General features: G+C 38.1%; 2 protein-coding genes across 3 annotated transcripts in view; both read left to right on the plus strand.

The window, feature by feature from the left end:
• Positions 1 to 8,878, plus strand: part of nol4la (nucleolar protein 4-like a) — a 45,654-nt gene extending 36,776 nt beyond the window's left edge. For both annotated transcript variants that reach the window (XM_084389025.1, XM_084389026.1), the window contains exons 6-11: positions 4,592 to 4,893; positions 5,017 to 5,202; positions 6,113 to 6,301; positions 7,075 to 7,194; positions 7,324 to 7,513; positions 8,072 to 8,878. In XM_084389025.1, coding sequence (XP_084245151.1) covers positions 4,592 to 4,893; positions 5,017 to 5,202; positions 6,113 to 6,301; positions 7,075 to 7,194; positions 7,324 to 7,513; positions 8,072 to 8,292 — 1,208 coding nt within the window. In that variant the 3' untranslated portion in view covers positions 8,293 to 8,878. The remainder of the gene's footprint in view (positions 1 to 4,591; positions 4,894 to 5,016; positions 5,203 to 6,112; positions 6,302 to 7,074; positions 7,195 to 7,323; positions 7,514 to 8,071) is intronic.
• Positions 8,879 to 13,366: 4,488 nt separating this feature from the next.
• ptk6a (PTK6 protein tyrosine kinase 6a) lies at positions 13,367 to 20,824 on the plus strand. Its single transcript, XM_084389037.1, has 8 exons — positions 13,367 to 14,005; positions 14,602 to 14,723; positions 15,049 to 15,215; positions 16,124 to 16,292; positions 17,333 to 17,491; positions 19,634 to 19,815; positions 19,908 to 20,061; positions 20,148 to 20,824. Exons 1-8 carry the CDS (start codon positions 13,500 to 13,502, stop codon positions 20,363 to 20,365), a joined length of 1,677 nt encoding a protein of 558 aa, XP_084245163.1. The 5' UTR covers positions 13,367 to 13,499; the 3' UTR covers positions 20,366 to 20,824.
• The last annotated feature ends 1,704 nt before the right edge of the window (positions 20,825 to 22,528 follow it).

Raw genomic sequence — 22,528 nt, forward strand, 5'->3', positions numbered from 1 at the left:
CCTGAAGGCCCATTATAGCCCGTTTCCCAGCACTCCAGCCTCTCTTGCTCTCTTCCATCACTCTCTGGACAGATCCCAGTTTAATGGATGTCTGGGGTATGCAGAGCCATGCTGAGACAGCCTTATTTTTTTCACTTTGGTTTGTATGTGAAAATCTTCGGTGTCAAGTTCTGTAATGTGTGTCAGTCTCAATTTTCTAGGAATCTGCGATAGATAGATAGATAGATAGATAGATAGATAGATAGATAGATAGATAGATAGATAGATAGATAGATAGATAGATAGATAGATAGATAGATTAGTTACAGAAAAGAGTATATTAAATGACAAATTTAATACTCTATGACACATTTATGAATCTTTTCTATGCTAAATCTGAATATTATCTATATAATGTTATTTCATCTTTATCATCAGTGTTATTGTTCATGTAACCAATATATATCCTATCTGTAACACAGAATGTGTACAGTAATCTTTGGCAAAGGCTCCCATATTTGCGGATGAGGGTAAACAACTGCAAGACTCCAAGGTTGTTGACCCTGCCCCCTTTTTGAATTGAACACACTTCCTTCTTTTCACCAGCACTCGCTCCCTCTGTCTTGTCTCTTATTCAGCTGAGTGCAGGGGGCTGGGGTGGCGTATGAATGGGGCAGGAGAGAAGAGGATGAGGGCAGGGGGAGGGGGATGTGGAGATGATTTTTAAAATGGCTGCTGGGACAGTCGAGGGTCTTACTGGGTGGTAGATAGGGAGGAAGCAGCTTGGGTCGCTTCTTTGTGGGCTAATCCGGTGTAATCTTGCTCCGAGGGGGCTGAAGGGAACAGCTCGGCCACACACATAGACGTGTGTCCACTTACTCCATCATAAGGAGAGAGAAAGTGACTAAAGGGCTGTGCACATGCTCAGTGCACCTTACCCTTGACGGACAGCTGTAGAGGCCCCTCTGGGAATTATCCTAAAGAGGGATGATAGTATTTTAGGAATGGCAGTCAGAGCTGTGATCATGCATGTTAGCATGTCTGACTTATTGCTGTCTCAGATTCAAAGTAAAAATGCTGTTTGCATCTGCACTTTAAAAAAATGTTAAAACAAATTGAAATTATTATATGATGTAAAATGACTGAATCAACCTGATTACTTTAGGTTACAGCAACCAAAGTTATTTTTTTCAGGTGGGAATCGGTTCTTAAAGGTGCTGTAAAATCAAAATTTGAGTTTTGTGGCTTTTTGTCCATATGCATTAGCTTCTTAAGTCATCTATACTACAGTTCAAAAGTTTGGGGTCAGTAAGTTTTTTTTAAAGCATTTACTGTATTTTTGATCAAATAAGCATTTATTTGAGCCTTGATGAGGATAAGAGACTTGTCAAAAAAAATTTTTTATACTATTTTACTGAACCCAAACCTTTGAACAATAGTGTATTTGTGTACTCACAAATGTACAGGCTTCTCTTCCTGAAATAGTAACAACATATATTGCAGAATGCAATCTGGACATACTACACTCGCCATGTTGTCATTGTCATGTGACCTACAGCATCAGTTGTGCCATGCACACTCCTCTCACATGGCCTCGTGGGATTGTAAAGTGTCCATTGGATACGTACTTCAGAATCATCATCTGGGTACTTTTTGCCTACTGTTTTTTGACATTCAGACACACACATATATATATATAGTATATAGGAAAGAATGCATATTTGGATGCAGCCTATGATTCATGTCTGTGATATCAATAAAAACACTGTTTAGGTGGAGAAAGCACATCCAGACTGTCTGGGACGGGTTTATTAATTTTATATAGCTTTCATTCCCTGCCGTTATCATGTGTGTTCTTCCAAAGACACACTTTTGTATGGCTACCAGTACTGCCCTTGTTTACTCAAATCTGCTTTGTAATTTGGTGTGGTTGTTATGGGATGTGTTTACGATCCACTGCTTGTGTTTTGTGAAATAATGAGTCTTTTTCCCATCCTGTACTCTATATAAATGTACCCATGCACTAATGGATCCCTCCCTAGACTCATGGCAGGCTATTGTGCTGTTTAGAGAGACACAGGGCAAGAGGATGATGATTTAACCCACACTCTACCATTACACCCAGCCTTCGGAGAGGAGCCGTCCTTTTCTGTGTTTATGTCATTAGTTCCTGACATACTATATTTTTCATTTAGGCCAATATCATTGTCCACACAGTGTCTGTCTATGCCCGATTGGATATCCTATATCCTAAAATAACCTAAATGTACTTTGTGTGAATATCCGAGTTAAGGTTCAAATCAAATATATTATTTAATATGACTGAATCAAAATGGTGACATTTCACGAGTGCAAGTCATTTAAAAGGCTGTATAGAAATAAATCCTAACTAACAATTGTATGTTTCTACTCTGCCCTACAAAGGCAAAAGACCTTAACTCGCTAGAGTGTGGAACTGAGAAAAATGACTTTAAAGATTTTTAGTTGTCCCGCCTAATTAATTATAGGTAGGACACTGGAAATCTGGCAAATAGATGTTTTAGTAATGAAAATTATCTATATAAAAATTTCTTGAGCTCAAACTTGACTTTTGACCACTATTTTAAAGTTACTGTACTCTGCCTTTGTGTTGTCAGCAAAAAGTAAGAAGTCATGCCAAGGCAAAAGGCAGTAACTTCCACACTATCAATATTTGGTTGCTGATCACCATTAACAAAATCATTATAGTAACACCTGTATAAAATCTAGTGATCATGGAGTTTATTTTGAATGATTTACAGTTATTTATAGCCATCTACTTATTGCTATGGTTGCATTCTGGTGGCATTATTAATACATTTGACATGACAAAATACCTCCATAGATATATTAGTCCAGCGTTGGCTCGACTGTGTTTAGGGCAGGGCTGAAGGCGCCGGCGAAGTTTTGGCACTCTGCCAGCTAGATGCATGAGTGTTTCAACCAGGTCCGGTACCCGAACTGGGTGAGGCGGGGCTTCATTTCTTTGTTGTATTCATCTGCTACGGCATGTGTAACAATTTTCTGTCAAGTCTGCATAATCCTTCGCGATCGATATCGCACGTTTGTCAATGGAGCGGTTTCAGACCATACTAAATGTTCTGACCGCATTTGTGCAGGAGAAAGCTCTGAGGACATCAGAAGTTAGAGGGACTGATGGCAGCAGTACAAAGTACACAGGCTACACCGTAATTTTTAATTTTAATGCACAGTAAAACAAAGGCAGATAACCGTACAAGCTGGTAAGGTAGCATTATTTAATAGAACACCGGCACAGTAACTTCATATTGACGCGCGGCTGAACAAAGGAGTACCGTAACTCAATTTGAGCGTTCCAAAACAAAGCCAAAGAGCGGTAACTGGTGTTACGGTGTTCTGCCTTGGTTTCTCATGGGCTTTTGGAAGTTACTGTTAAGACAACTCATTATTTTCTCGAAAAAACAACAGAATTGATTCAAGATACTCATCCACATGATAAAGGAGGTCTTGAATGTGCCAAAAATATAAATAACTAATTTTCGACCAAAAACGAAGTTACGGTCTTTTGCCTTTGCACGGCACTACTGCTATCAGTTTACTTACAAGAAAAATTGCATTAAATATGAAAACTTTTCAGAAGTTTTCAGAGAATGTATGTTGAATTAAAAAAATAAAAAAATTAAAATGTTCATGTAAATGTTATAGTAATTTTCTTTGTTTTAAGCATAGAACTAACGTAATTCTTGTTTTTTTGCTTCTTAAGAAAAGTTCCCTTGTTTTAGGGATGTTTACACTACTGTTCAAAAGTTTGGGGTCAGTAAAATCTGACTTCTATTTAGAAAAGATTCATTAAATTGATCAAAAGTGTCAGTAAAGACTTTTATAATGTTACAAAATATTTATTTTTCAAATAAATTTCTGAAAAAAAATATGTATCTCAGTTTCCACAAAAATATGATGTTTTCAACATTGATAATAATAAAAAATATTCTTGAGCACCAAAGCAGCATATTAGAATGTTTTCTCAAGGATCATATGACACTGAAGACTGGAGTAATGATGCTGAAAATTCAGGGGGAAAAATACATTTTAAAATATATTAAAAAAGAAAGCAGTTATTTTACATTTTAATAATATTACTGGTTACTGTTTTTTGGTCTTACCCACCCAAACTTTTGAATGGTAGTGTACATATTTTTACTGGAAACAAGACTATAAAAATGTGTTTTGCAGCGTACATTACAAGCAGAATAATGTCTGACCATCTCACTTTATTATTTATTTATTTTTCATTATGTCCGTTCTCTGGGTTTCTTTCTTTTTCTTTTTTCCCCCCTTTTCCAAATACTTCCTCCCATCCACTAAGACACTCTGTTAGAACCCCACATCCATCTCATTCCCCTCATCCTGTTGTCTCTCTCTTCACCTCTGCCTCCTTCCACTGGTTTGACAGTTGACCCCAATGTTGCTTTCCTGTTCACACAAAAACCTTCACACAACACACTCCCCTTCCCCCATTAGACGTACACTGACACGCACACGCATCTAGACCCCGCGTCCACTTGTGTGTGACTTTATGAACACGCATTCAAACATCTAATTCTGTCTCTCTCAGATGATTCTTCTTCAGAGAATAGCAGCACAGTTAACGGTCTCCCTGCACTGACTCCGCCTGGTGGTGCTGCCATGGCGACAGGAGGAGTTCCTGCATCTGAGGGGGTGGTTCCATACGGTGAGGTGAACGGTAATGGTGCCGCAGCGCCGCTGGACTTCAGCACTACTTCATCGTCCTCTTCCTCACAGGAGGGACAGCAGCCTGTCAACCTGAGTGACAGACTGTTACCCGGAGTAACGCTCGGATCCTACTCATCTGACCCTAACAGAAAATTCCCTGTCAAAACTGAGTACAATAACAAGGTATGAGACTACATTTTTCCACGTAATTCAAAAAATGTGTATTTATAAACAAATAAAGTACTAATAAGCATTATGGTGTTCAGATGGAGGTTTTGACTTTTGTACATACTGTATGTTCTACAGTCGCCTCAGTACAGCTCAGGAAGCTATGACTCTGTGAAGATGGAACTGAGCACGTGCGGGGACGACATGACCCCGGGTCGCGCTCAGGTCATTGACGATGATGATGACGATCACGATGACCATGACGACAGCGACAAGATAAATGACGCTGAGGGTCTGGACCCCGAACGACTTAAAGCTTTTAACGTGAGACTTGCTCCCTTTACCGCTTTCTCTCTCATATTATGGTTTAAATTAGATTTAGTTTTTTATTTTAGTCTTTTCAAGCTTTATGACCTACATTGCTTAGGTTTGGAGGTAAAGTCCAAAAGTCTGAGACCACATTTGACAGTCTTTTTGTAAATAAACAAAGTTTTAGTATTTTTAAAGAAATAAAGTAAAGAAACAAAATTTACATAAAATAGATAAGAAATATTATTTCAATCATTTTGGGCTATTCTGAATATCAAAAAAAAAAAAAAAAAAAAAAATGTAATTGGAATAAAGCAGAAGTAAAATTAAATATAATTATTAGATGAAAAACTTAAACTAAGCGAAAATTAGAAATGTTGCCTTGGCAGGTTAACTGAAATAATTACAAGTTCAAATACTAAAATTAGTAGCTGGAAAAAAGTGTAAAAAAAATTATAGTAATAGCAATATTTAAAAAATAAATAATTAAATGAAATTATTACTAAAATTAAGTATATAAATAACACTGGTCTGAATAATATGATTGTCGTTTTACACAGACTTGTGGAGTTCATGAAGCAGTGAAAGCAAAAAACAGACAAAGCAAATATGATGAAATACTGAAAATCATATTCATTTTTCCATCCTTCTTTCAAATTGTTATGCTGGAAATATAATTTACAATGATAAATTATATACAATGAGGTATTATAAAAAATACAAGCATTTCAGTGGCCTGCTGAACCTTAATAATTATTTCCATCTCTATGCTAAACCATAAGTTTCTTCAGTTACATTTTTTTACCCCCTTCACGTTTACATCTTCCTCACAATTTCCCTTTTCTGATTCATTGATGCAATATGTTCAATTTTCCATCTTTTCTTTCCTTTGTTGCATTGCTCTAATATTTCTTCATGTTTTCAGATGTTTGTGCGGTTGTTTGTGGATGAGAACTTGGACCGGATGGTTCCAATCTCAAAGCAGCCCAAAGAGAAAATCCAGGCCATCATTGAGTCCTGCAGCCGCCAGTTCCCAGAGTTCCAAGAACGTGCTCGCAAACGGATCCGAACCTACCTCAAATCCTGTCGCCGCATGAAGAAGGGTGGCTTCGAGGTATGGAAACATGGGCATTTGCATACATGTTGACAAGCAAACACACACATCTGCTATAATCCTCTGTGCTATTACAATACCACAGATAATCCAAAATGTTTCACATATTAAAGCTTACCGTTGTTTGCGCTACACACCATTCGATAGCATACTACTGCCCTCTAGTGGTTGACAGGGTCACGGGCAGTCATTTTTAACCCTTTTCCTGGCACTGAGCCTGATTTAACTCATGAAATCCATGACTTGAAAGTGTGCGAGATAGGAGAAAGATCCTAAATGTGTAGTGCAGTCATATGATTGAGAATCACTGCTCTTAAAGAACAGATTCAGTGTCTTATTTTCTGCATCTCACAGGAATTAAATGCCATCAAACAGGCATTTCTAGAAAGTGTGGTGCTGGTAGAGCCAAAGACTGATAGAAACAGATGTTTTTAACTTGAAGTGGTTGAATGTATTTGAAGAGATTCAACTAGCTTCAAAAATCTAAATTTTACAGTGCAGCTATGCAGAACATGGTTTCAATAATCATAAACCAGGAAGATGGCTACACAGTAATTTTCCTTTTTTGAAAGATAAGGTAATGCTTTAATAGAGTATCATTTCGAATGTATTCAGTTCCAGGGAAAAGCTAAAAAATTATAGAGATTGTTTTTTTTCATAACTAAAGCAATTGGTAACGTGTTAAAAACACCATACTTTAAGATTAGAACATAGACAGGAATGCATAAGGTAATAACATATATATATTTTTCTGCCCTGTACGATGATGTCAGACACGGCCCACTCCACCTCACCTCACCTCCGCCATGGCTGAGAACATCCTTGCAGCAGCATGTGAGAGTGAAACACGTAATGCTGCTAAGAGGATGCGCCTTGACATCTATCAGGCCCATGTGAGTGCATTTGTGCATTGATCTCTAGATCTTTAATCAGATTGAATTCATTTTTAGATTACTTGGTGAGTTATCTTTTGGTCTTTCTGTGTCTTATCGCATTTTTCCTTTCCATGCACTCCTGTTCAGGATGAGTCGGTTACAGCAGACAAGCCAAACTCCAGAGATCCGGCTGCCCTGGCTAACTCAGGCTTCTCACTGGCCGCCTCGGCCTACTCCCAGGACCAACTCTACACCAATGGTGGACTTAATTACAGTTTCCGTGGATACGGGACCCTTGGCAACAACATCCAAAACAATGGCACATCACAAACCAATGGTGAGTAATATGAAAAAAAAAGTTCTTCATGGTTTACGTGACGTGACATGTAGCCAATTATGGTGACCGCCCCCCTTTACTATTTATTTAAAACAATGTTTACTAAAATGAAAAATAATTCATTTTAATTTGTTTATATTTATATTCCCATCAATGCAGTCTCCACACTTTCCTAGTTGATTTAGGTGTGAAGGCCAAAATGTCTATAATCAAAAAGAAGATGACTTCCCGTTATGACTTAATAAACAGCAAAACAAAGTGCGCACTCTTTGTTTTTGTATATTAAATACTATATTAATACTTTCATATTAAACGCTATATTAATTTAATATTTCATTTGAAAAATGTAATTGTTCAATTTAACAATTGAATTAATTTTGTTTGTTTTTGCTGTGATATCAAAATTGGTATTAAAGGACGACTTACGTTCTCATCCTACATCCTACGCCATGCTTGCTATTGACTATTGAAACTGGTATTGAAGCAACCCTAGTCTAGACTTTTCTATAGATCTACTAGATATTCATTTTAATAAACGTCTCTTTCTTTTTCTTTCAGGGCCTACTGATCTCAGTATGAAGTCTTTGGCATCCAACAGCACTTCCTCCTCCAGTTCAAACAGTCATGGTCAGGGTGGAGGGGGCGGAGGGGCATCTGCCCAGCTCAGCCCGCCCGAGGTCACGGCTGTTCGGCAACTGATTGCGGGTTATCGCGAGTCTGCGGCCTTCTTGCTTCGCTCTGCTGATGAGCTTGAGAACCTCATACTACAGCAGAACTGAGAACTGCACACAGGCTGGTGCTACCCGTCTTTCTCTCATAAACACACATACACATAAATGCACACTATGACAGGAAAGATACATGTAGCTATGTGCACTTACATACATATACACTTAAAGTCCATAGGCGGAGTTTCACTTCGCTTGGGGGGAAGAAAAATGGAGGGGTCAGAAGAAGCTGTATCTGAAGCACACGTACAGGGTCTACAATTGATAACATTTACCAGCCATCATTTTCTCAGGTTCACTTGCCATGAACCTGTATTTTGCATAGTTTTTATTTATTTTTGCATTCAAATGTTTTATTTAAATGTACATGTAATTCTATAATTTCCATATGAAATGCTACCTCTCATAAAAACTCGTTTTGGTGGCTTAATAGAATTAATAGTTACAGAACCTGAACTTTATAAGAAAATATTAAAATAAAACCATGTATTATGTATCCGTTCCAAATAAAGTGAACAAATTGTACTTGCGTTTGGCACTGGGCCAGTCGCAAGTATTATTTTTGGGCTTATATACTATGTAAGGTGCTTTACACAAACTTGTTAATGCACATGAGGAAAAAATGTACTTAAACGGGAATTGCAGTCATTAGCAGTAATGTTTAATGCACTTGAAGTAGATTGTTGATTCTTGCGCTCAGCAAAACAATTTATGACAATAGCAACGGTTGTGCCCGAGAAGTAGGGTACACTCATTTCGCCCAAAATGATTTCAGTAATAAAAAGATAAATTATTGTTGTTTTGGCTCTAGACACTCGATTCCCCCTGGCACCCCCCAAACTCCGCCTATGCTCTTCCTGTAAACCTACCTATCACACATTGCTCATGACAGCTTTATGTCCATTATAGTGTCTTTATCAAATGTCCTTACCTTTGAGTCCATCAGGGCTTAATCCTTTTCGGAGGGCTGAGATGACTTGTTAAACATTGTTTTATGATGAGATGATCAGAGAACACAAAGCAAGAGGTGTCTGTACTCACAACAGCATTACAATCGTCTTGCACAGAGCACAACACAGTGAGATCTATCAGTCCACCACAGAGAGTCCAGACCAGTCCAGATCTTTTGAGACACAAAAGCAGTCAATTTAGGAGTGATGCCCAAAACAAACACAAAATGATGTCAACTCCAGCATAAAGTTTACACTATGGCACAAAATATTACTATCAGATTAGATTCCTGTTTGTCATTGGCATCTTGTTTTATTGAATTTGAAAAGTTCCTCCTAAGTTCTTTTGTTACCATAGACATATCCATGCAGCAGCTTTGCTCCAGATTTAGCCATTTTAGATATAGAACAGATTCAAGAGAAAAGGGTTTTTGTAAAAATCTCTTTTATCTGTTCAATGCTAATGAGGTTTGGGGAGAAGGTGCAATGTAGATGATAATCGTTATAGTGTGTCCGTGTCTGAAAATGCATCATTTTCAATCGTAAACACTTTAACAGATGTCCTTTGTACATATATATATATATTCCTCTCATATATAAGAATTTTCATTCAAGCTTACACATGCACACATAAAAGTCTACTAAAAGAAACCGTGATTGGTGAGCGCAAAAAAAGAAGATGCTGAAATTCTATTGGCTGGGAATGTTGGACTTTATGCAAATGAAGCTGTGCTGAGTGGAACGCTTCAAACTCTACATGCTCGATTGCCTTGGCAAACCTCCATCCTCAGCGCATCAATGCACCGTAGGAAAATTTCTCACAGGAACACATGGGTGACATCAACCTTCCAGACAGGAGCGCCGTTGATGGACTAAAAAAAAAATAGGGGGGAAAAAAGGGACAAGGATTGCATTTCCCATGCTGCATTGCATTGCAAACACATTCTGTTAAGTTGTGAATGCTGCTCTTTTTTTCTAACCTCATGACTGAGACACTTTCATTTTCACGGGGACCAATCAAAACAGAGGGACTTAACATCCTATTGGCACACATACTGTATATGCACAGTGAGTCTGAGAGAAAGGACCTAATATCAGCAGAAGGAAACCGATGATGAAATCATTTCCTTTCTGTCAACAACACGCAGGGGCTTGAGAGGCAGTGATTGGTGGACTAAGGTAGCATCATCCACATGAACCAAGTGGTACGTAGAACATTGACGATGCAATTCCGCTCTGACACCAGCCTCGCTCTTCCTCCTGCCTGCATTTTCTCATGTTCACAAATGCCATCGTTAAAAAAACTGTATTAAAAAAAAAGCAAAAGACAATCCTGAACTATTGTGACTTGATCCCTCGTAAAACAGCATAGCGGTGTGTGAGATCTCACTCTGACTCTCTAGCCTTTAGTAGAGTGGTGACAATACAGGGCCTTCAAGTTTCAAGTCTTGTAGCCATAGCTTGAACCGTGTCCTCACTCTGCAACCCGATTATGTGGAACAGAGCATTTTCCTCTATTTAGCTGCAAACACACATTTTTAATGATCTATTTAAGTCGTCTAGCCATTCCATTTGTGCTTTATTTGTTGTTTTGTATTACTTTTTTATTCCACATGTTAAATATCTTTTTGTTACTTTACAAAAAACAACAAAACAAAACAAAAAAAAACTCTGGTTGTACGACATTGACAGTCTGAAGGGAATCGGTGTTGTGAGTCTCAACATTCCAAATGTAAAACACACATCTCAAACGGGTCTTTAAGGGACTGAATATGACATTCAAATCACAAATTTTGAAGAGAGAAAAAAAAAGATCTAAGTTGTCTTCAGCAACTTAGTTTTGATACGTGGATGGAAGCTTGTTTATTACCTCTTACTTGTTACTCACTAAAATAGATTCCTTGATGAAAGGATGAAGTGATAGGAACATTAATTCATTTATATTCAGATGTTACACTTTATAAATTATTAAATTGGTTAACATAGTAGCACTTTACAATCCGCAAAGGAAAATGTACACACAAGAGGGGTCAAATGTTTATGGGATGGAGCCTTAAAACCACCTAAATGATCCTAAATTATGAAATGCAGCTGATCATTCTCAAGCCATAATGTTCTGTATTTTTTTATTTTTTTGCTCTGCATTGTAATTATTTGTTCCCTTTACTCCATGCAGGAAAATGTGAGCCAGTCCAGCACTGGGCTTTGAGTTGAAAGACGAGAAATGTTTTTGGGCTTATTCTAATTATATGGTGACAGCATCAAAAGTTGTATCAGGTTATTGATCTATTGTTTGCCCTTTTATTCTTTTTTTTTGTTCCTTGTTTTGTACCTTTTTGTTCATAATTGACGTTAGAAGTGCAAGATGTTTTTGAAAGCTCTCTGGACATCTGAGGTTGGTGAACACAAGACACATGTAAAGAAAAGGATAGGCAAGAAAAGAAAAGAAAAGCTACAAGTTTTTATTTTTTTAATCCGTGCAGCTAAAATCAAATCAAATGTGGTAACAACCATTGCCTGTGATATATTTTAATTTTGTGGTGCTTTGTAACATTATTATGATTATGGTATTTTATTTGTTTTTACTCTTGTTCTTACTAGAAACTGTATGCTGAAGCTCAGTTTCTCTTTGTACCAATGTGAAGCTTTGTATGATTTCTTTCTGGTTTTTTGACTCAGTGGAAGTGTGTGATGTTTACATGTACAGAATTCAAGATTTTCTTTTTTCTGTTGTTGCTTTTAATTTTGTTGTTGTTGGTTTTGTTTGTCCTAGTAAAGCCCCACCTCTTGTCCTGTCGTGACCCCAAAACGTGCTTTTTATTTTAAATCAAATCAGAATAGAGGGGAACACTGAAGGACATGCTGACCTTAAACCACAGTAAAGGCCTTTGCACACTTTTGTGCATAAATCTCTGTATATTTATTTTCTCATAAGTTATTGCTATGATCCATGCAAATGTTTTTTTTTTTACATAACAGTGTGAATATTAAGTTATTAGCTACGCTTTTGTCAAACATCCAGCGCAAAATGTCTTCTGTGTAAGGGCCTTTAGACGTGGTTGTCACTACTGATGGTAGATGCCGAGGACGAGAGAGAGGAGGGACTTATCATCAGCTCAAAGGGCACCACTAACTTTCTTCTCCACAAATGTGGGAGTAAAATGGCCCCTTACAGTAGTTCCCTTAGTGATTTCTGCTTGTTCTAGAGAATAAGCAAAAGATAAAAAAAACTTGATGTCATGTCATTTTTTAAATGTTTTTATTGGGAATATAGAATAGGGGCGTCACGTTTGGGACGGGGTAGATCCACCCAACTCATGAACCAACTGACCTGTGCTCTTTGACCTCAGTCAGAAGCCTCTCAGTGAGTCGGAAAGCCATTCCCCTTACACTGTTCTTATGTACGGGGAACATGCAAACCTCAGGAACCCTTTGGATCTGTGTTTCTTTTTTAACCAGGTCTGTACGTCTCGGCTGACGAGTCCTCCCTCTCTCCAATATCAACCCAATTATATTGGATTTGCTATGTATGTGTTTAGTTTGTTTTTTATATATTTATTGTGATTTAAAAGTGAATCCAGTACATGTGGCTGAATATTTGAATTCTTTAGAAAAGTGTTGATAAACATAAATATATATATATATATACATGTGAAGCGCCTAAAAGATGGAGAATATGGCAGGTAAAATTCATTTCTGTTTGTTTAATGTAAAAAAAATAAAAAAATGAAAAAAATTGAAAAGCACAGGTGGGTGATTTTCCTGCCTTTTACATATCACTTTGCCGAGAGACTCATTCTAAGACATTTAAAAATTTTCGATGTGGTGTCATCGCTGTGGTCAGAGAAAGCACCTGCAGTGCAACCTGAGTTGCTCTTTCCTCCAGAGCTGTCTGAATAAAATCTGTGAACTGAAGTCACACTGTAGTCTGCTTTTCTTTCAGTGATCATGATCACTATTTATTTTCTTGTCCTAAATTGAGCCTTTATACACTTCTTAGAAAAATCAGTACTGATGTAATAAGTCAGTGGCATAAAGACCAGGTGTTTTGTATGATTACATTCAATATCATTTTGGATCTTGAAATAAAATGCAATATACCTACATGTCTTTTTCGTAGCTTAGACTGTTGTTTAAGTCAATGTTAAAATAGCTTATTACTTGACGTATACTGCACTATATTTAAACTGTTAGAACAGCATATTTAAGCAGTGTGTAGCCCTGAGGAGTTTCGTACCTGACTCGTCGTGTCTCAAAACTCTTTGTGCTACACCTAAACAGCATTCTTGGGTACAGACGCTATCAGAAATGCAGTCCAGTTTGGCAGCTGTTGTTGTAAGACACAACCTGTCGGTGCTCCTCCCAGCTCTCACACTTGCCGATGGAGGATCCATCCAGCTTCCTCGTCTCATCAGTCCGGAACCTGTTACAGTCATAGATTCACATTCAAATGAAATGTTCAAGAACGGGTGCTGTTCGTGCTCATGTTTGGAGGCGCTTCGTGAAAGACTTTTCAACTCGTCTAAGACTGAAGTTGAAACATGTGCAAAAACTAGCGAACTTCAGACACAAATTCCGTCTGAGCCCGACGGTGAGATATACACGGCGGACGGTGAGATATACACGGCGCTGTGGTCCTTCCAGGCCCGCGCGGACGAGGAGCTGTCCTTCCAGGATGGAGAGCTGTTCCGAATTTACAAGCGCGAGGGTGACTGGTGGACAGCCTTTAAACTGGACGGAAATGGAAAGGTGACAGCCAAGGGCGTCGTTCCTCAAAATTACCTGGCGAGAAGGAAAACTGTGAAAGAGCAACCGTAAGTAGACTATTCTCTATACAGAAAATAGAAAGAGTTCAGAACTCTGAGTGCGGACACGACCAGTGAAAAATGAAAACATAATTAGTTACTAATGACAATATCAAAGTAGGGCTAATAATAATATTATCAATTATTAAATAATACTAAATAGTATTAGCATTATTCTATTGAAAAAATAACACAAATTATTAATTTGTAAATTAATATTGATTGACATATTTCTAACCAAAATATCCAAAATCGTAGGCTACATTTCTCCTCGGCCACAGCTGTGACTGAAAATTAAGCCAAACTCACCACGTCTTCGAGAGGAACGGATGCAAAAGAGCTCTGTGTAATCACTCAGTTTGAGCTGAACAGCTGCGAGTTATAAAATCGCAATTACAAGAAACAAAACTCAAAATTGTAAGACAAAAGGTCTCAATTAGCATACCTTGTTTTTTTGTTTGTTTTTTTTTCGTGGTGGAAAAGCTTCCATAGGAAACAGACTGTCGATTTATTATTGTCGTATCGTATGTATCATGCATCCAAGACAAATGCAGTCCTGTCCAAACTCTGGTGCATGCATGTGATTTAACTGTGCTCTTCTTTAGCTGGTATTTTGGGACACTGAACCGTTTTGAGACCCAGAATTTGCTTATGGCTCCAGGGAATGGAGTGGGTGCTTTCCTGGTGCGACACAGCGAAAAAGATCACATAGGGTGTGTATTATCAGGTATGTCAGAGTGATCGTTGTCTGTATTGAACTTGATTTTAAACTCAAACTGCATTTTACATCAGGTTCTGCCTACACTAGTCTAAACAAGTAACACGGCAGAACTAATGTCATTGTTATAATGTAGTAAAATAATCTTTGAGTCACTTGTTTTTGTTACAATGGAAATGTAGTCAATCCAGTCATATATAGACTTGCTAAAAGTGCAAGCATTTCTATCTGTGTTCTTCTCGCCTATTTGGTTCATTCATGCCAGTTGCATTTCATCAGAACACATCTAAACAGTGCTGTCTGCATCCTTTCTCTCCCTGTGTCATCCTGCCAGTGGTAATCAGTGACGAGGAAGTGAAACACATTAAGATCCATCAGAATCAGAATGGAAGTTTCTATTTGGATCAGAGTGAAATGTTTCAGAGCCTGGAGACGCTGGTGGAGCACTACAGGAGGAATTCCCTGAGGTCTGGGAACCGTCTCACACGTCCCTGCGCACGGGTGAGGAAAATAATTCTTATATAAATAAGAAAAATAAATCATTCTGTCATTATTTACTCATGTCATCTCAAATCTGTATGACTTTCTTTCTTCGGTATTCTCCAAAAGGTGAATTTCTGAATAATAACTGGCCACACTTTGGCCTGACAGTTTCAAAATGACACAAAAAGTATAATAAAAGTGAGCCACACAACTTGTGCAGTTAATTCCAAGTCTTCTGAAGTCATATGATAGATTTTTGTGAGGACATTTAGGTTATTCAATAAAAGTCTGGAATCAGGAAATCCACAACTGTACTAGTTTGTACTTTCTTTGTCATATTCATGGACAAGCAGCTGCATCCGATTCATGACCGAATCCCTCTTTTGAGTCTGCTCTTTTCAATGAATCATTTGATCCGGTTCACAAAACTAGTTTGAATGATTCTTTCACAATACAATGCTTTTTTTGAGACTTGAAAGCTCTAGTTTCCAGATTTGGAATGGCATGAGGGTTTGTTAAATCATTTTGGGGCAAACTATTTCTTTAAGCAAGTGAACAGCCTGATATATACTTTTCATTGAGACGTTATATACGTGCTATTTAAGAGGAACTAAGATAGTAAGAGACCTACCACAAGAAAACACCTGTTACATGAGGAAAAAGACATGATTTCAGTCAGTTAACAAATACTAATTTGAGGCAAATTGTCCTTTGAAATAAGTAAGCTTTTGTCAGTTCATTTTAGATTAAATAACTAGTAATGTTACATTTAAATGTATATTCTGCCTATATACAGTGATTCCTGTATATCAGATTGATAGCAGATCACCACACACTGAATATACAATATGTAAATGTAACAAAACGCAGTTGTCTGTTTTACTGTGTACTTTTCCTCACAGAGTTTCTCTCTGTTTTGCTAACAGCCAGAACCAGAACAACAGGATCTTTCCCATCAAACAGTAGATGATTGGGAGTTACCTAAGGAAGAGTTTACACTGGAAGAGAAGCTCGGTACAGGGTACTTTGCTGATGTTTACCGTGGAAAATGGAAAGGCATGGTCAATGTTGCCGTCAAAGTCCTCAAAAGAAATGGTAGGGCTGGTGCATGTACAGTAAAAAAATTAAATAAATTCAAGGCTAAATGAGGGAATATGTTAGCCTGGTTCTACCAGACTCTCGTACATTTCATTTGTACAGAGAGTCTGGCCCCTCTCCATTGAGAAACGTTTACTTCCTTGTAGGCGGGTTCTCTGTTAAAGTTCAAAACTATTGGATCTGCCCAGACTCACTCAGGATCTGCCATAGCCACTCAGGATCTGCCATAGCCAATCGCTAACGTGTGGTCGTAACGTAATGTCATGCGCCGAAACCGGCCGGAAACAAGAAGTCCGAATGATCAGAGGATTATGTTTAGAATAAGATGTCTGTCTTTTATAAAGTTTATAAAGCGACGAGAATACTTTTTGTGCGCAAAAACAAACAAAAATAACGACTTTATTCCACTATTCATTTCCTTCTCTCTGTGCCTCGAGCCTTTTCACGTAGTTTGATAGAGCAGCGCGTCTGTGTTGTACGTCACACTATTGGCCGACGCCAGTCATGTGTGTGATCACATCAACGTCATCGTTCTCAGCCACTCCCTCTGTTCGCTGATTGGTCCTACAAAAAATTGATTTCTGGAAACCTAAGAATATACAGCAGTCCCAGACGTAGTACTGAAGGAAAATGAAATTGAGCGGAAGTGCGTAGGAGGGCGCAGCCAGGCTAGGAATATGTCTGGTGGATTGCTAGAATGGACTACTTCCTCTTTGCCTATTTGCGTTGTTTTTTTTTTCTGTTCCTGAAATGCGAGATGCATGTATGCGAGAAATGCAGTATTTCTTGATTGTGAGAGCTGGAGGAATATGAGAACAGGCTACTGCCCTCATAAACTTATGCCAATAGAGTTAGCACAACACCGCGAACTCTCGAAGAACAGTTCTAAAACTCGGTTTAAGCTCATGTCTTTCAGCCTATTAAAAAATTCCCATGGAAGAGTAAATTCCATATTTTGACAGATGTATTCATAAATGCTATACTGCTCCCTACTGATGTTTATTTTCTGATGTGCTCTGTTTCTCCTTCTCCTCTAGAGTCTCTCAACCACAGGGATTTCCTGTTGGAGACTCAAATATTAAAAAAGCTCAGACACAGACATCTCATCACACTCTTTGCCGTCTGCACAAGCTCCGTCCCTTTCTACATCATAACTGAGCTTATGGAAAAAGGCAACCTGCTCAGTTTCCTCCGAGGTCAAAACCTCTTTCACTCTCATATTTCAGCTGTTATTCTGAAAGTTTTTAGACATCAACTTTGTACTGTAATTTGTCGACTATGTTGATTACATGTGACCTGCTCCATCATTTTGAGTCGCTTTGACTAGAAACACATTTTGAGGTTCATGAGTTAAATGAAAAAGTAAAAGCGAAACACCTTTTCAAACCAAAAATTATAACTTGTTCATAAAGAGGAAGAGATGATTGGCTGCTCGTGCTGCCGGTTAAACTGAGGCGGCTACAGTAATCATCAGTCACATGACATGTATTGTTGAAATTGAATTATTGTTAAAGGGATACTCCACTTTTTTCGGAAATATGCTCATTTTACATCTCCCCCAGAGTTAAACAGTTGAGTTTTACCGTTTTAGAATCCATTCAGCCGAACTCCGGGTCTGACGGTACCACTTTTAGCATAGCTTAGCACAGATCATTGATTCTGATGAGTCCAGTAGCATTTCTTTCAAAATGACCAAAGAGTTTCAATATTTTTCCTATTTAAAACTTGACTCTTCTGTAGTTAAACCGTGTACTAAGATCGACGGAAAATGAAAAGTTGCGATTTTCTAAGCCTATATGGCTAGGAACTACTCTCATTCCGGCGTAATAATCAAGGAACTGTGCGGCCGTACCATGGGTACAGCAGGCGTAGTGATATGACGCAGCGCCTGAAAATAGGTCTAATAGGTTAGACAAACTTAGTCCCGGTCACGTTGGAAGAAGTTACCGAGCTGGGGACTATTTTCAGGCGCTGCGTCATATCATTACGCCTGCTGCACCCAAGGTACAGCCACATAGTTCCTTGATTATTACGCTGGAATGAGAGTAGTTCCTAGCCATATAGGCTTAGAAAATCGCAACTTTTCATTTTCCATCGATCTTAATACACGGTTTAACTACAGAAGAGTCAAGTTTTAAATAGGAAAAATATTGAAACTCTTTGGTCATTTTGAAAGAAATGCTACTGGACTCATCAGAATCAATGATCTGTGCTAAGCTATGCTAAAAGTGGTACCGTCAGACCCGGAGTTCGGCTGAATGGATTCTAAAACGGTAAAACTCATCTGTTTAACTCTGGGGGAGTTGTAAAATGAGCTTATTTCCGAAAAAAGTGGAGTATCCCTTTAATAAAATGCAAGTAATTTTAAAGATGCAGATTACAATTAAATGAAAAATAACATAAAAGACTATAAATCCAAATTATTATATTTAGTTTTTGCTTCTAATGGAGCCTTTTGACAGACTGTGACTACACGTTTCCACAGTTCTCAACTGTGTCAACTTTGTGTTATATTACCTTGGCAGTAAATGACAAAATGTGAATCAGTCAACACTGCAGCAAGAGTGTTTCAAATACAACAGCTGAGGGAATGATGGCAAATTTGACATCTTTCTCTCTTCTGACTGCTGAAATCAATATTTTTGGAATGTTGTTGAAATGCTGTTACAGATTTTATTCTTTTGCTATTGGAGCAAACCGAAATACAAAAATTCAATTTGCCGTCATCTCCCATTCCCAACTATAGAAGTTTATCCAAATATGATGACTCACATACTTCTGAGAACCCCAGAAAATGTGAGGAGTCCATCTTGTTTCTTCACAAACGGCTCGTCGCGACTTAATGATAAAGCTCATCACAAACACACACACGCACACATACCGGTAGCCTATATATATTACACATATAATACATTACAAGAAACGCAAGTTACGTAATCAGATGACCTTTTTTTAATTAACTAGTAAAGTAATGCATTACTTTTAAATTTACAAGAATGTCTCTGAGTTACTTTTTAAAATAAGTAACTCAGATTACTTTCTTTTCTCATGTATTTACTGACACGTCTCCTTTCCCCATGTTGTGAGAAATTGAGAGTAAGTGCAAGAGTTGTGTGTGCTGGGTAAACATCAAGTTCTGGCAGGTCACGTTAGTCAAGCTCGCATCACCTGACTCTCAGCTGATCCACGTCTAACTATAGGAATACGACGCCTATCACTGTATACATATAAAAGCTCCTTCAGTATTAGTTACTTTTTTTGGCAGAGTAACACAATATTGTAATGCAATATATTTCAAAAGTAAACTTTCCCCAACACTGCACACTTATACTTCATAGGTGAGGAGGGGCGGGAACTGGAAGCTCTGACACTAATAGAAATGTCGAGCCAGGTGGCTGATGGGATGGCGTACCTTGAGGAACAGAACAGCATCCACAGAGACCTGGCAGCCCGAAATGTTCTTGTTGGAGCCAACAACATCTGTAAAGTGGCCGACTTTGGCCTGGCACGAATCGTAAAGGTGAGGATTCCCTTCCAGTTACTCAAAAACATCTGTAAAATATTCATTCTTAAAGTTTGCTTTTAAAATATGTGGTTGCTTTTGTTTCACAGGAGCCAATTTACTCGTCTGCTGATCAAAAGATACCATATAAGTGGTGTGCTCCTGAAGCCATCAGCCATGGAAGGTTCTCCAATAAATCTGACGTTTGGTCATTTGGAGTTCTCCTATATGAAATATTCTCTTATGGTGGAGTCCCATATCCAGGTATGTACACCACTCATGTATCTTCTTGTTCATGTAGATCTGAGCAAGGTTTAGAGTTCACCTTTATTCTTTGTATATTTTTACAGCTTTCTCGAATCAAGAGGTATACAATATGATCGCCTCGGGGTACAGAATGCCTGCGCCCAATAAGTGCCCATCGCACATCTATGACATAATGCTGATGTGTTGGAGAGACTCAGCTGACGAAAGACCAGATTTCAGTGAACTTAAAAAGCTCCTGGAGAACTTGTGGAACACTGAGAGCAGCCATGACACATCAGATCCAGCAGGAGGCGTCAGTTAACAGTGCCATGCAAAGGCAAATGAGTGGGACTGTGCCAGCATTCATTTTAATGTATTACTCCAGATTTCTAAACATCTTTCCACCCATTACTTTGCCTATTTTTACAGTATTCATGCACTTTTACTTTATTTTCATATTTCATGAGGAATTATTCAAATTTAATTTAATCAAGCTTATTCTCAAATCAACAATTACAAGTGACAAGAGTTACGTAATCAGATTACAGTAACTTTTTTTTATGCAAGTTACTTTGTTTTCCCATGTATTGACTGACACGTCTCCTGTCCCCATGTTGAGAGAAATCATAAGTGCAGAGGAGTTGTGTGTGCTGTGTAAACATGATGGTTATTGGTTGTTGTAGACTAAATGTGACCATGCATTTACTCATCTCACTTGCACAAAAATTCAGTTTTCAGTATTCAGTATTCTTCAAAATGAATAAAAACAGTGAAATGCAAACTCAGAATATCAGACAAACCTGCAATAATTATACAGGTAAATAATACAAACATACTTTATGTATTTAATCTCACTTTATTAACCAGTGTCAAAATGACATTAGCGAAAATTACTTTAGATAAACATCATGTAAGAGTGTTGAACTTTCTTCACCTTATTCTGCAATCCAGAATGGCAACAAAGTTTGAAGGTTTGTTTGAGCTACTGTACACGCGTGCATTTGCATTTCCTTCAGCCTGAGGCTTATTCATCTCACTTTTGGTGTAAAAAAGTTTACATTTGTCAAAAATAACACTTTAATTTAGGGTCCAATTCTCACTATTTAGTTGCTTATTTGCATGCACATTACCAGGATATTGGATGTTTATTAGTACTTATAAATCACACTTATACATCTCTGAATCCTACGGTATTCCTACCTAATATCTAAACTTAACAACTACCTTACTAACTAATAATAAGCAGTAATTAAGAGTTTATTGAGGCAAAAGTCATAGTTAATAGTGAGAATTGGACCCAAAACTAAAGCGTGACCAAAACATGCAAGCAGTGCAATGCTCTGAGACAACGTTGAGGATCCAAATGCAGTTTTATTGAACAGAGGGTAATCCAAAGACTTAACCCAGAAAACAGGCTACAGTCCAAACAATAACAGGGGCACAGGCCAAAAGGGAAATCCGAGAGAACAGGCAGAGAATCAAGAGAAACAGGATACAAAGACGCTTGGAATTGCAGTAGAAACACTAAACAAGACTTTGCTGGGAATGAAGGTGAAAACCAGGTTTACATGGGGTGAGCTAATCAAGGTAATGACATACAGGTGAATGTGATCTGGCTGATTAGTCTGGGCAAAGGATTATGAGAAATGTAGTTTGTGGATGTGCGGTGATTGTCTGGGTTGGAGTGCCCTCTGATGGTTATCCCGGGCACTCTCAGTGGTGATCCTTACACAAGCACAGCCAATTAACAAAAACTAAGTGACCTAACGCATTACTTTCCAGAAAAATAAACTACGTTCCTTTACTTTTAAAAGTAATTTTCCCCAACACTGGTGACAGTGAGGGAGTTTTGAGTTTTGAAAGCTATACAGTATGTTTTCATGGTACAATGAAATCAAGGAAGACTTGATTTAAATCTCTCTGCTGCAGACAAGCTCTAAAAGAGATAATCACGACATCTGTAACAGAACGAGTCTGGTCAGTTTCTGTGTACGCAGGTCATTTCACAATCTCTGAAAACTTTCCACTGCAGTTTTAGTTGGCCCAATGTTGTCTGTTCACGAGTAGGTCATTATTAATTAAATATAACCTGACATAAGGAGGGCTGTTCATTTCATGAAAAAAAAAAAGTATTACAATTTTTATTGTGTGACATTCATGGATTATAAATGGGTATGGATTATTTATACACGCACACACACACCACTGCAGATGCAACACACCCTGCAGATTGTTGCAACTGCTAAAACTCAGTAACACGAGTGTTGCCACAACTTGTTCATGTTGTGGGTGCGTGGTGGGCAGGAATAGAATCGAGAACACTCTAGCCTTGCCTGGCCACACTTAACGGAAAAATGACAGAATGATCAGGAAGGTCACGTCAGCATGATGACTGGCATTCCTGGAGGTTTTTGGACACTACTCTGCAATCAGACACCCAATAATTCAAATTTCAGTGGCAGGGCTACAAATCAGAAAAGAGAAA

Source organism: Rutilus rutilus (assembly GCF_951802725.1).
Source record: "Rutilus rutilus genome assembly, chromosome: 19".
NCBI classification, from domain to species: domain Eukaryota; kingdom Metazoa; phylum Chordata; class Actinopteri; order Cypriniformes; family Leuciscidae; genus Rutilus; species Rutilus rutilus.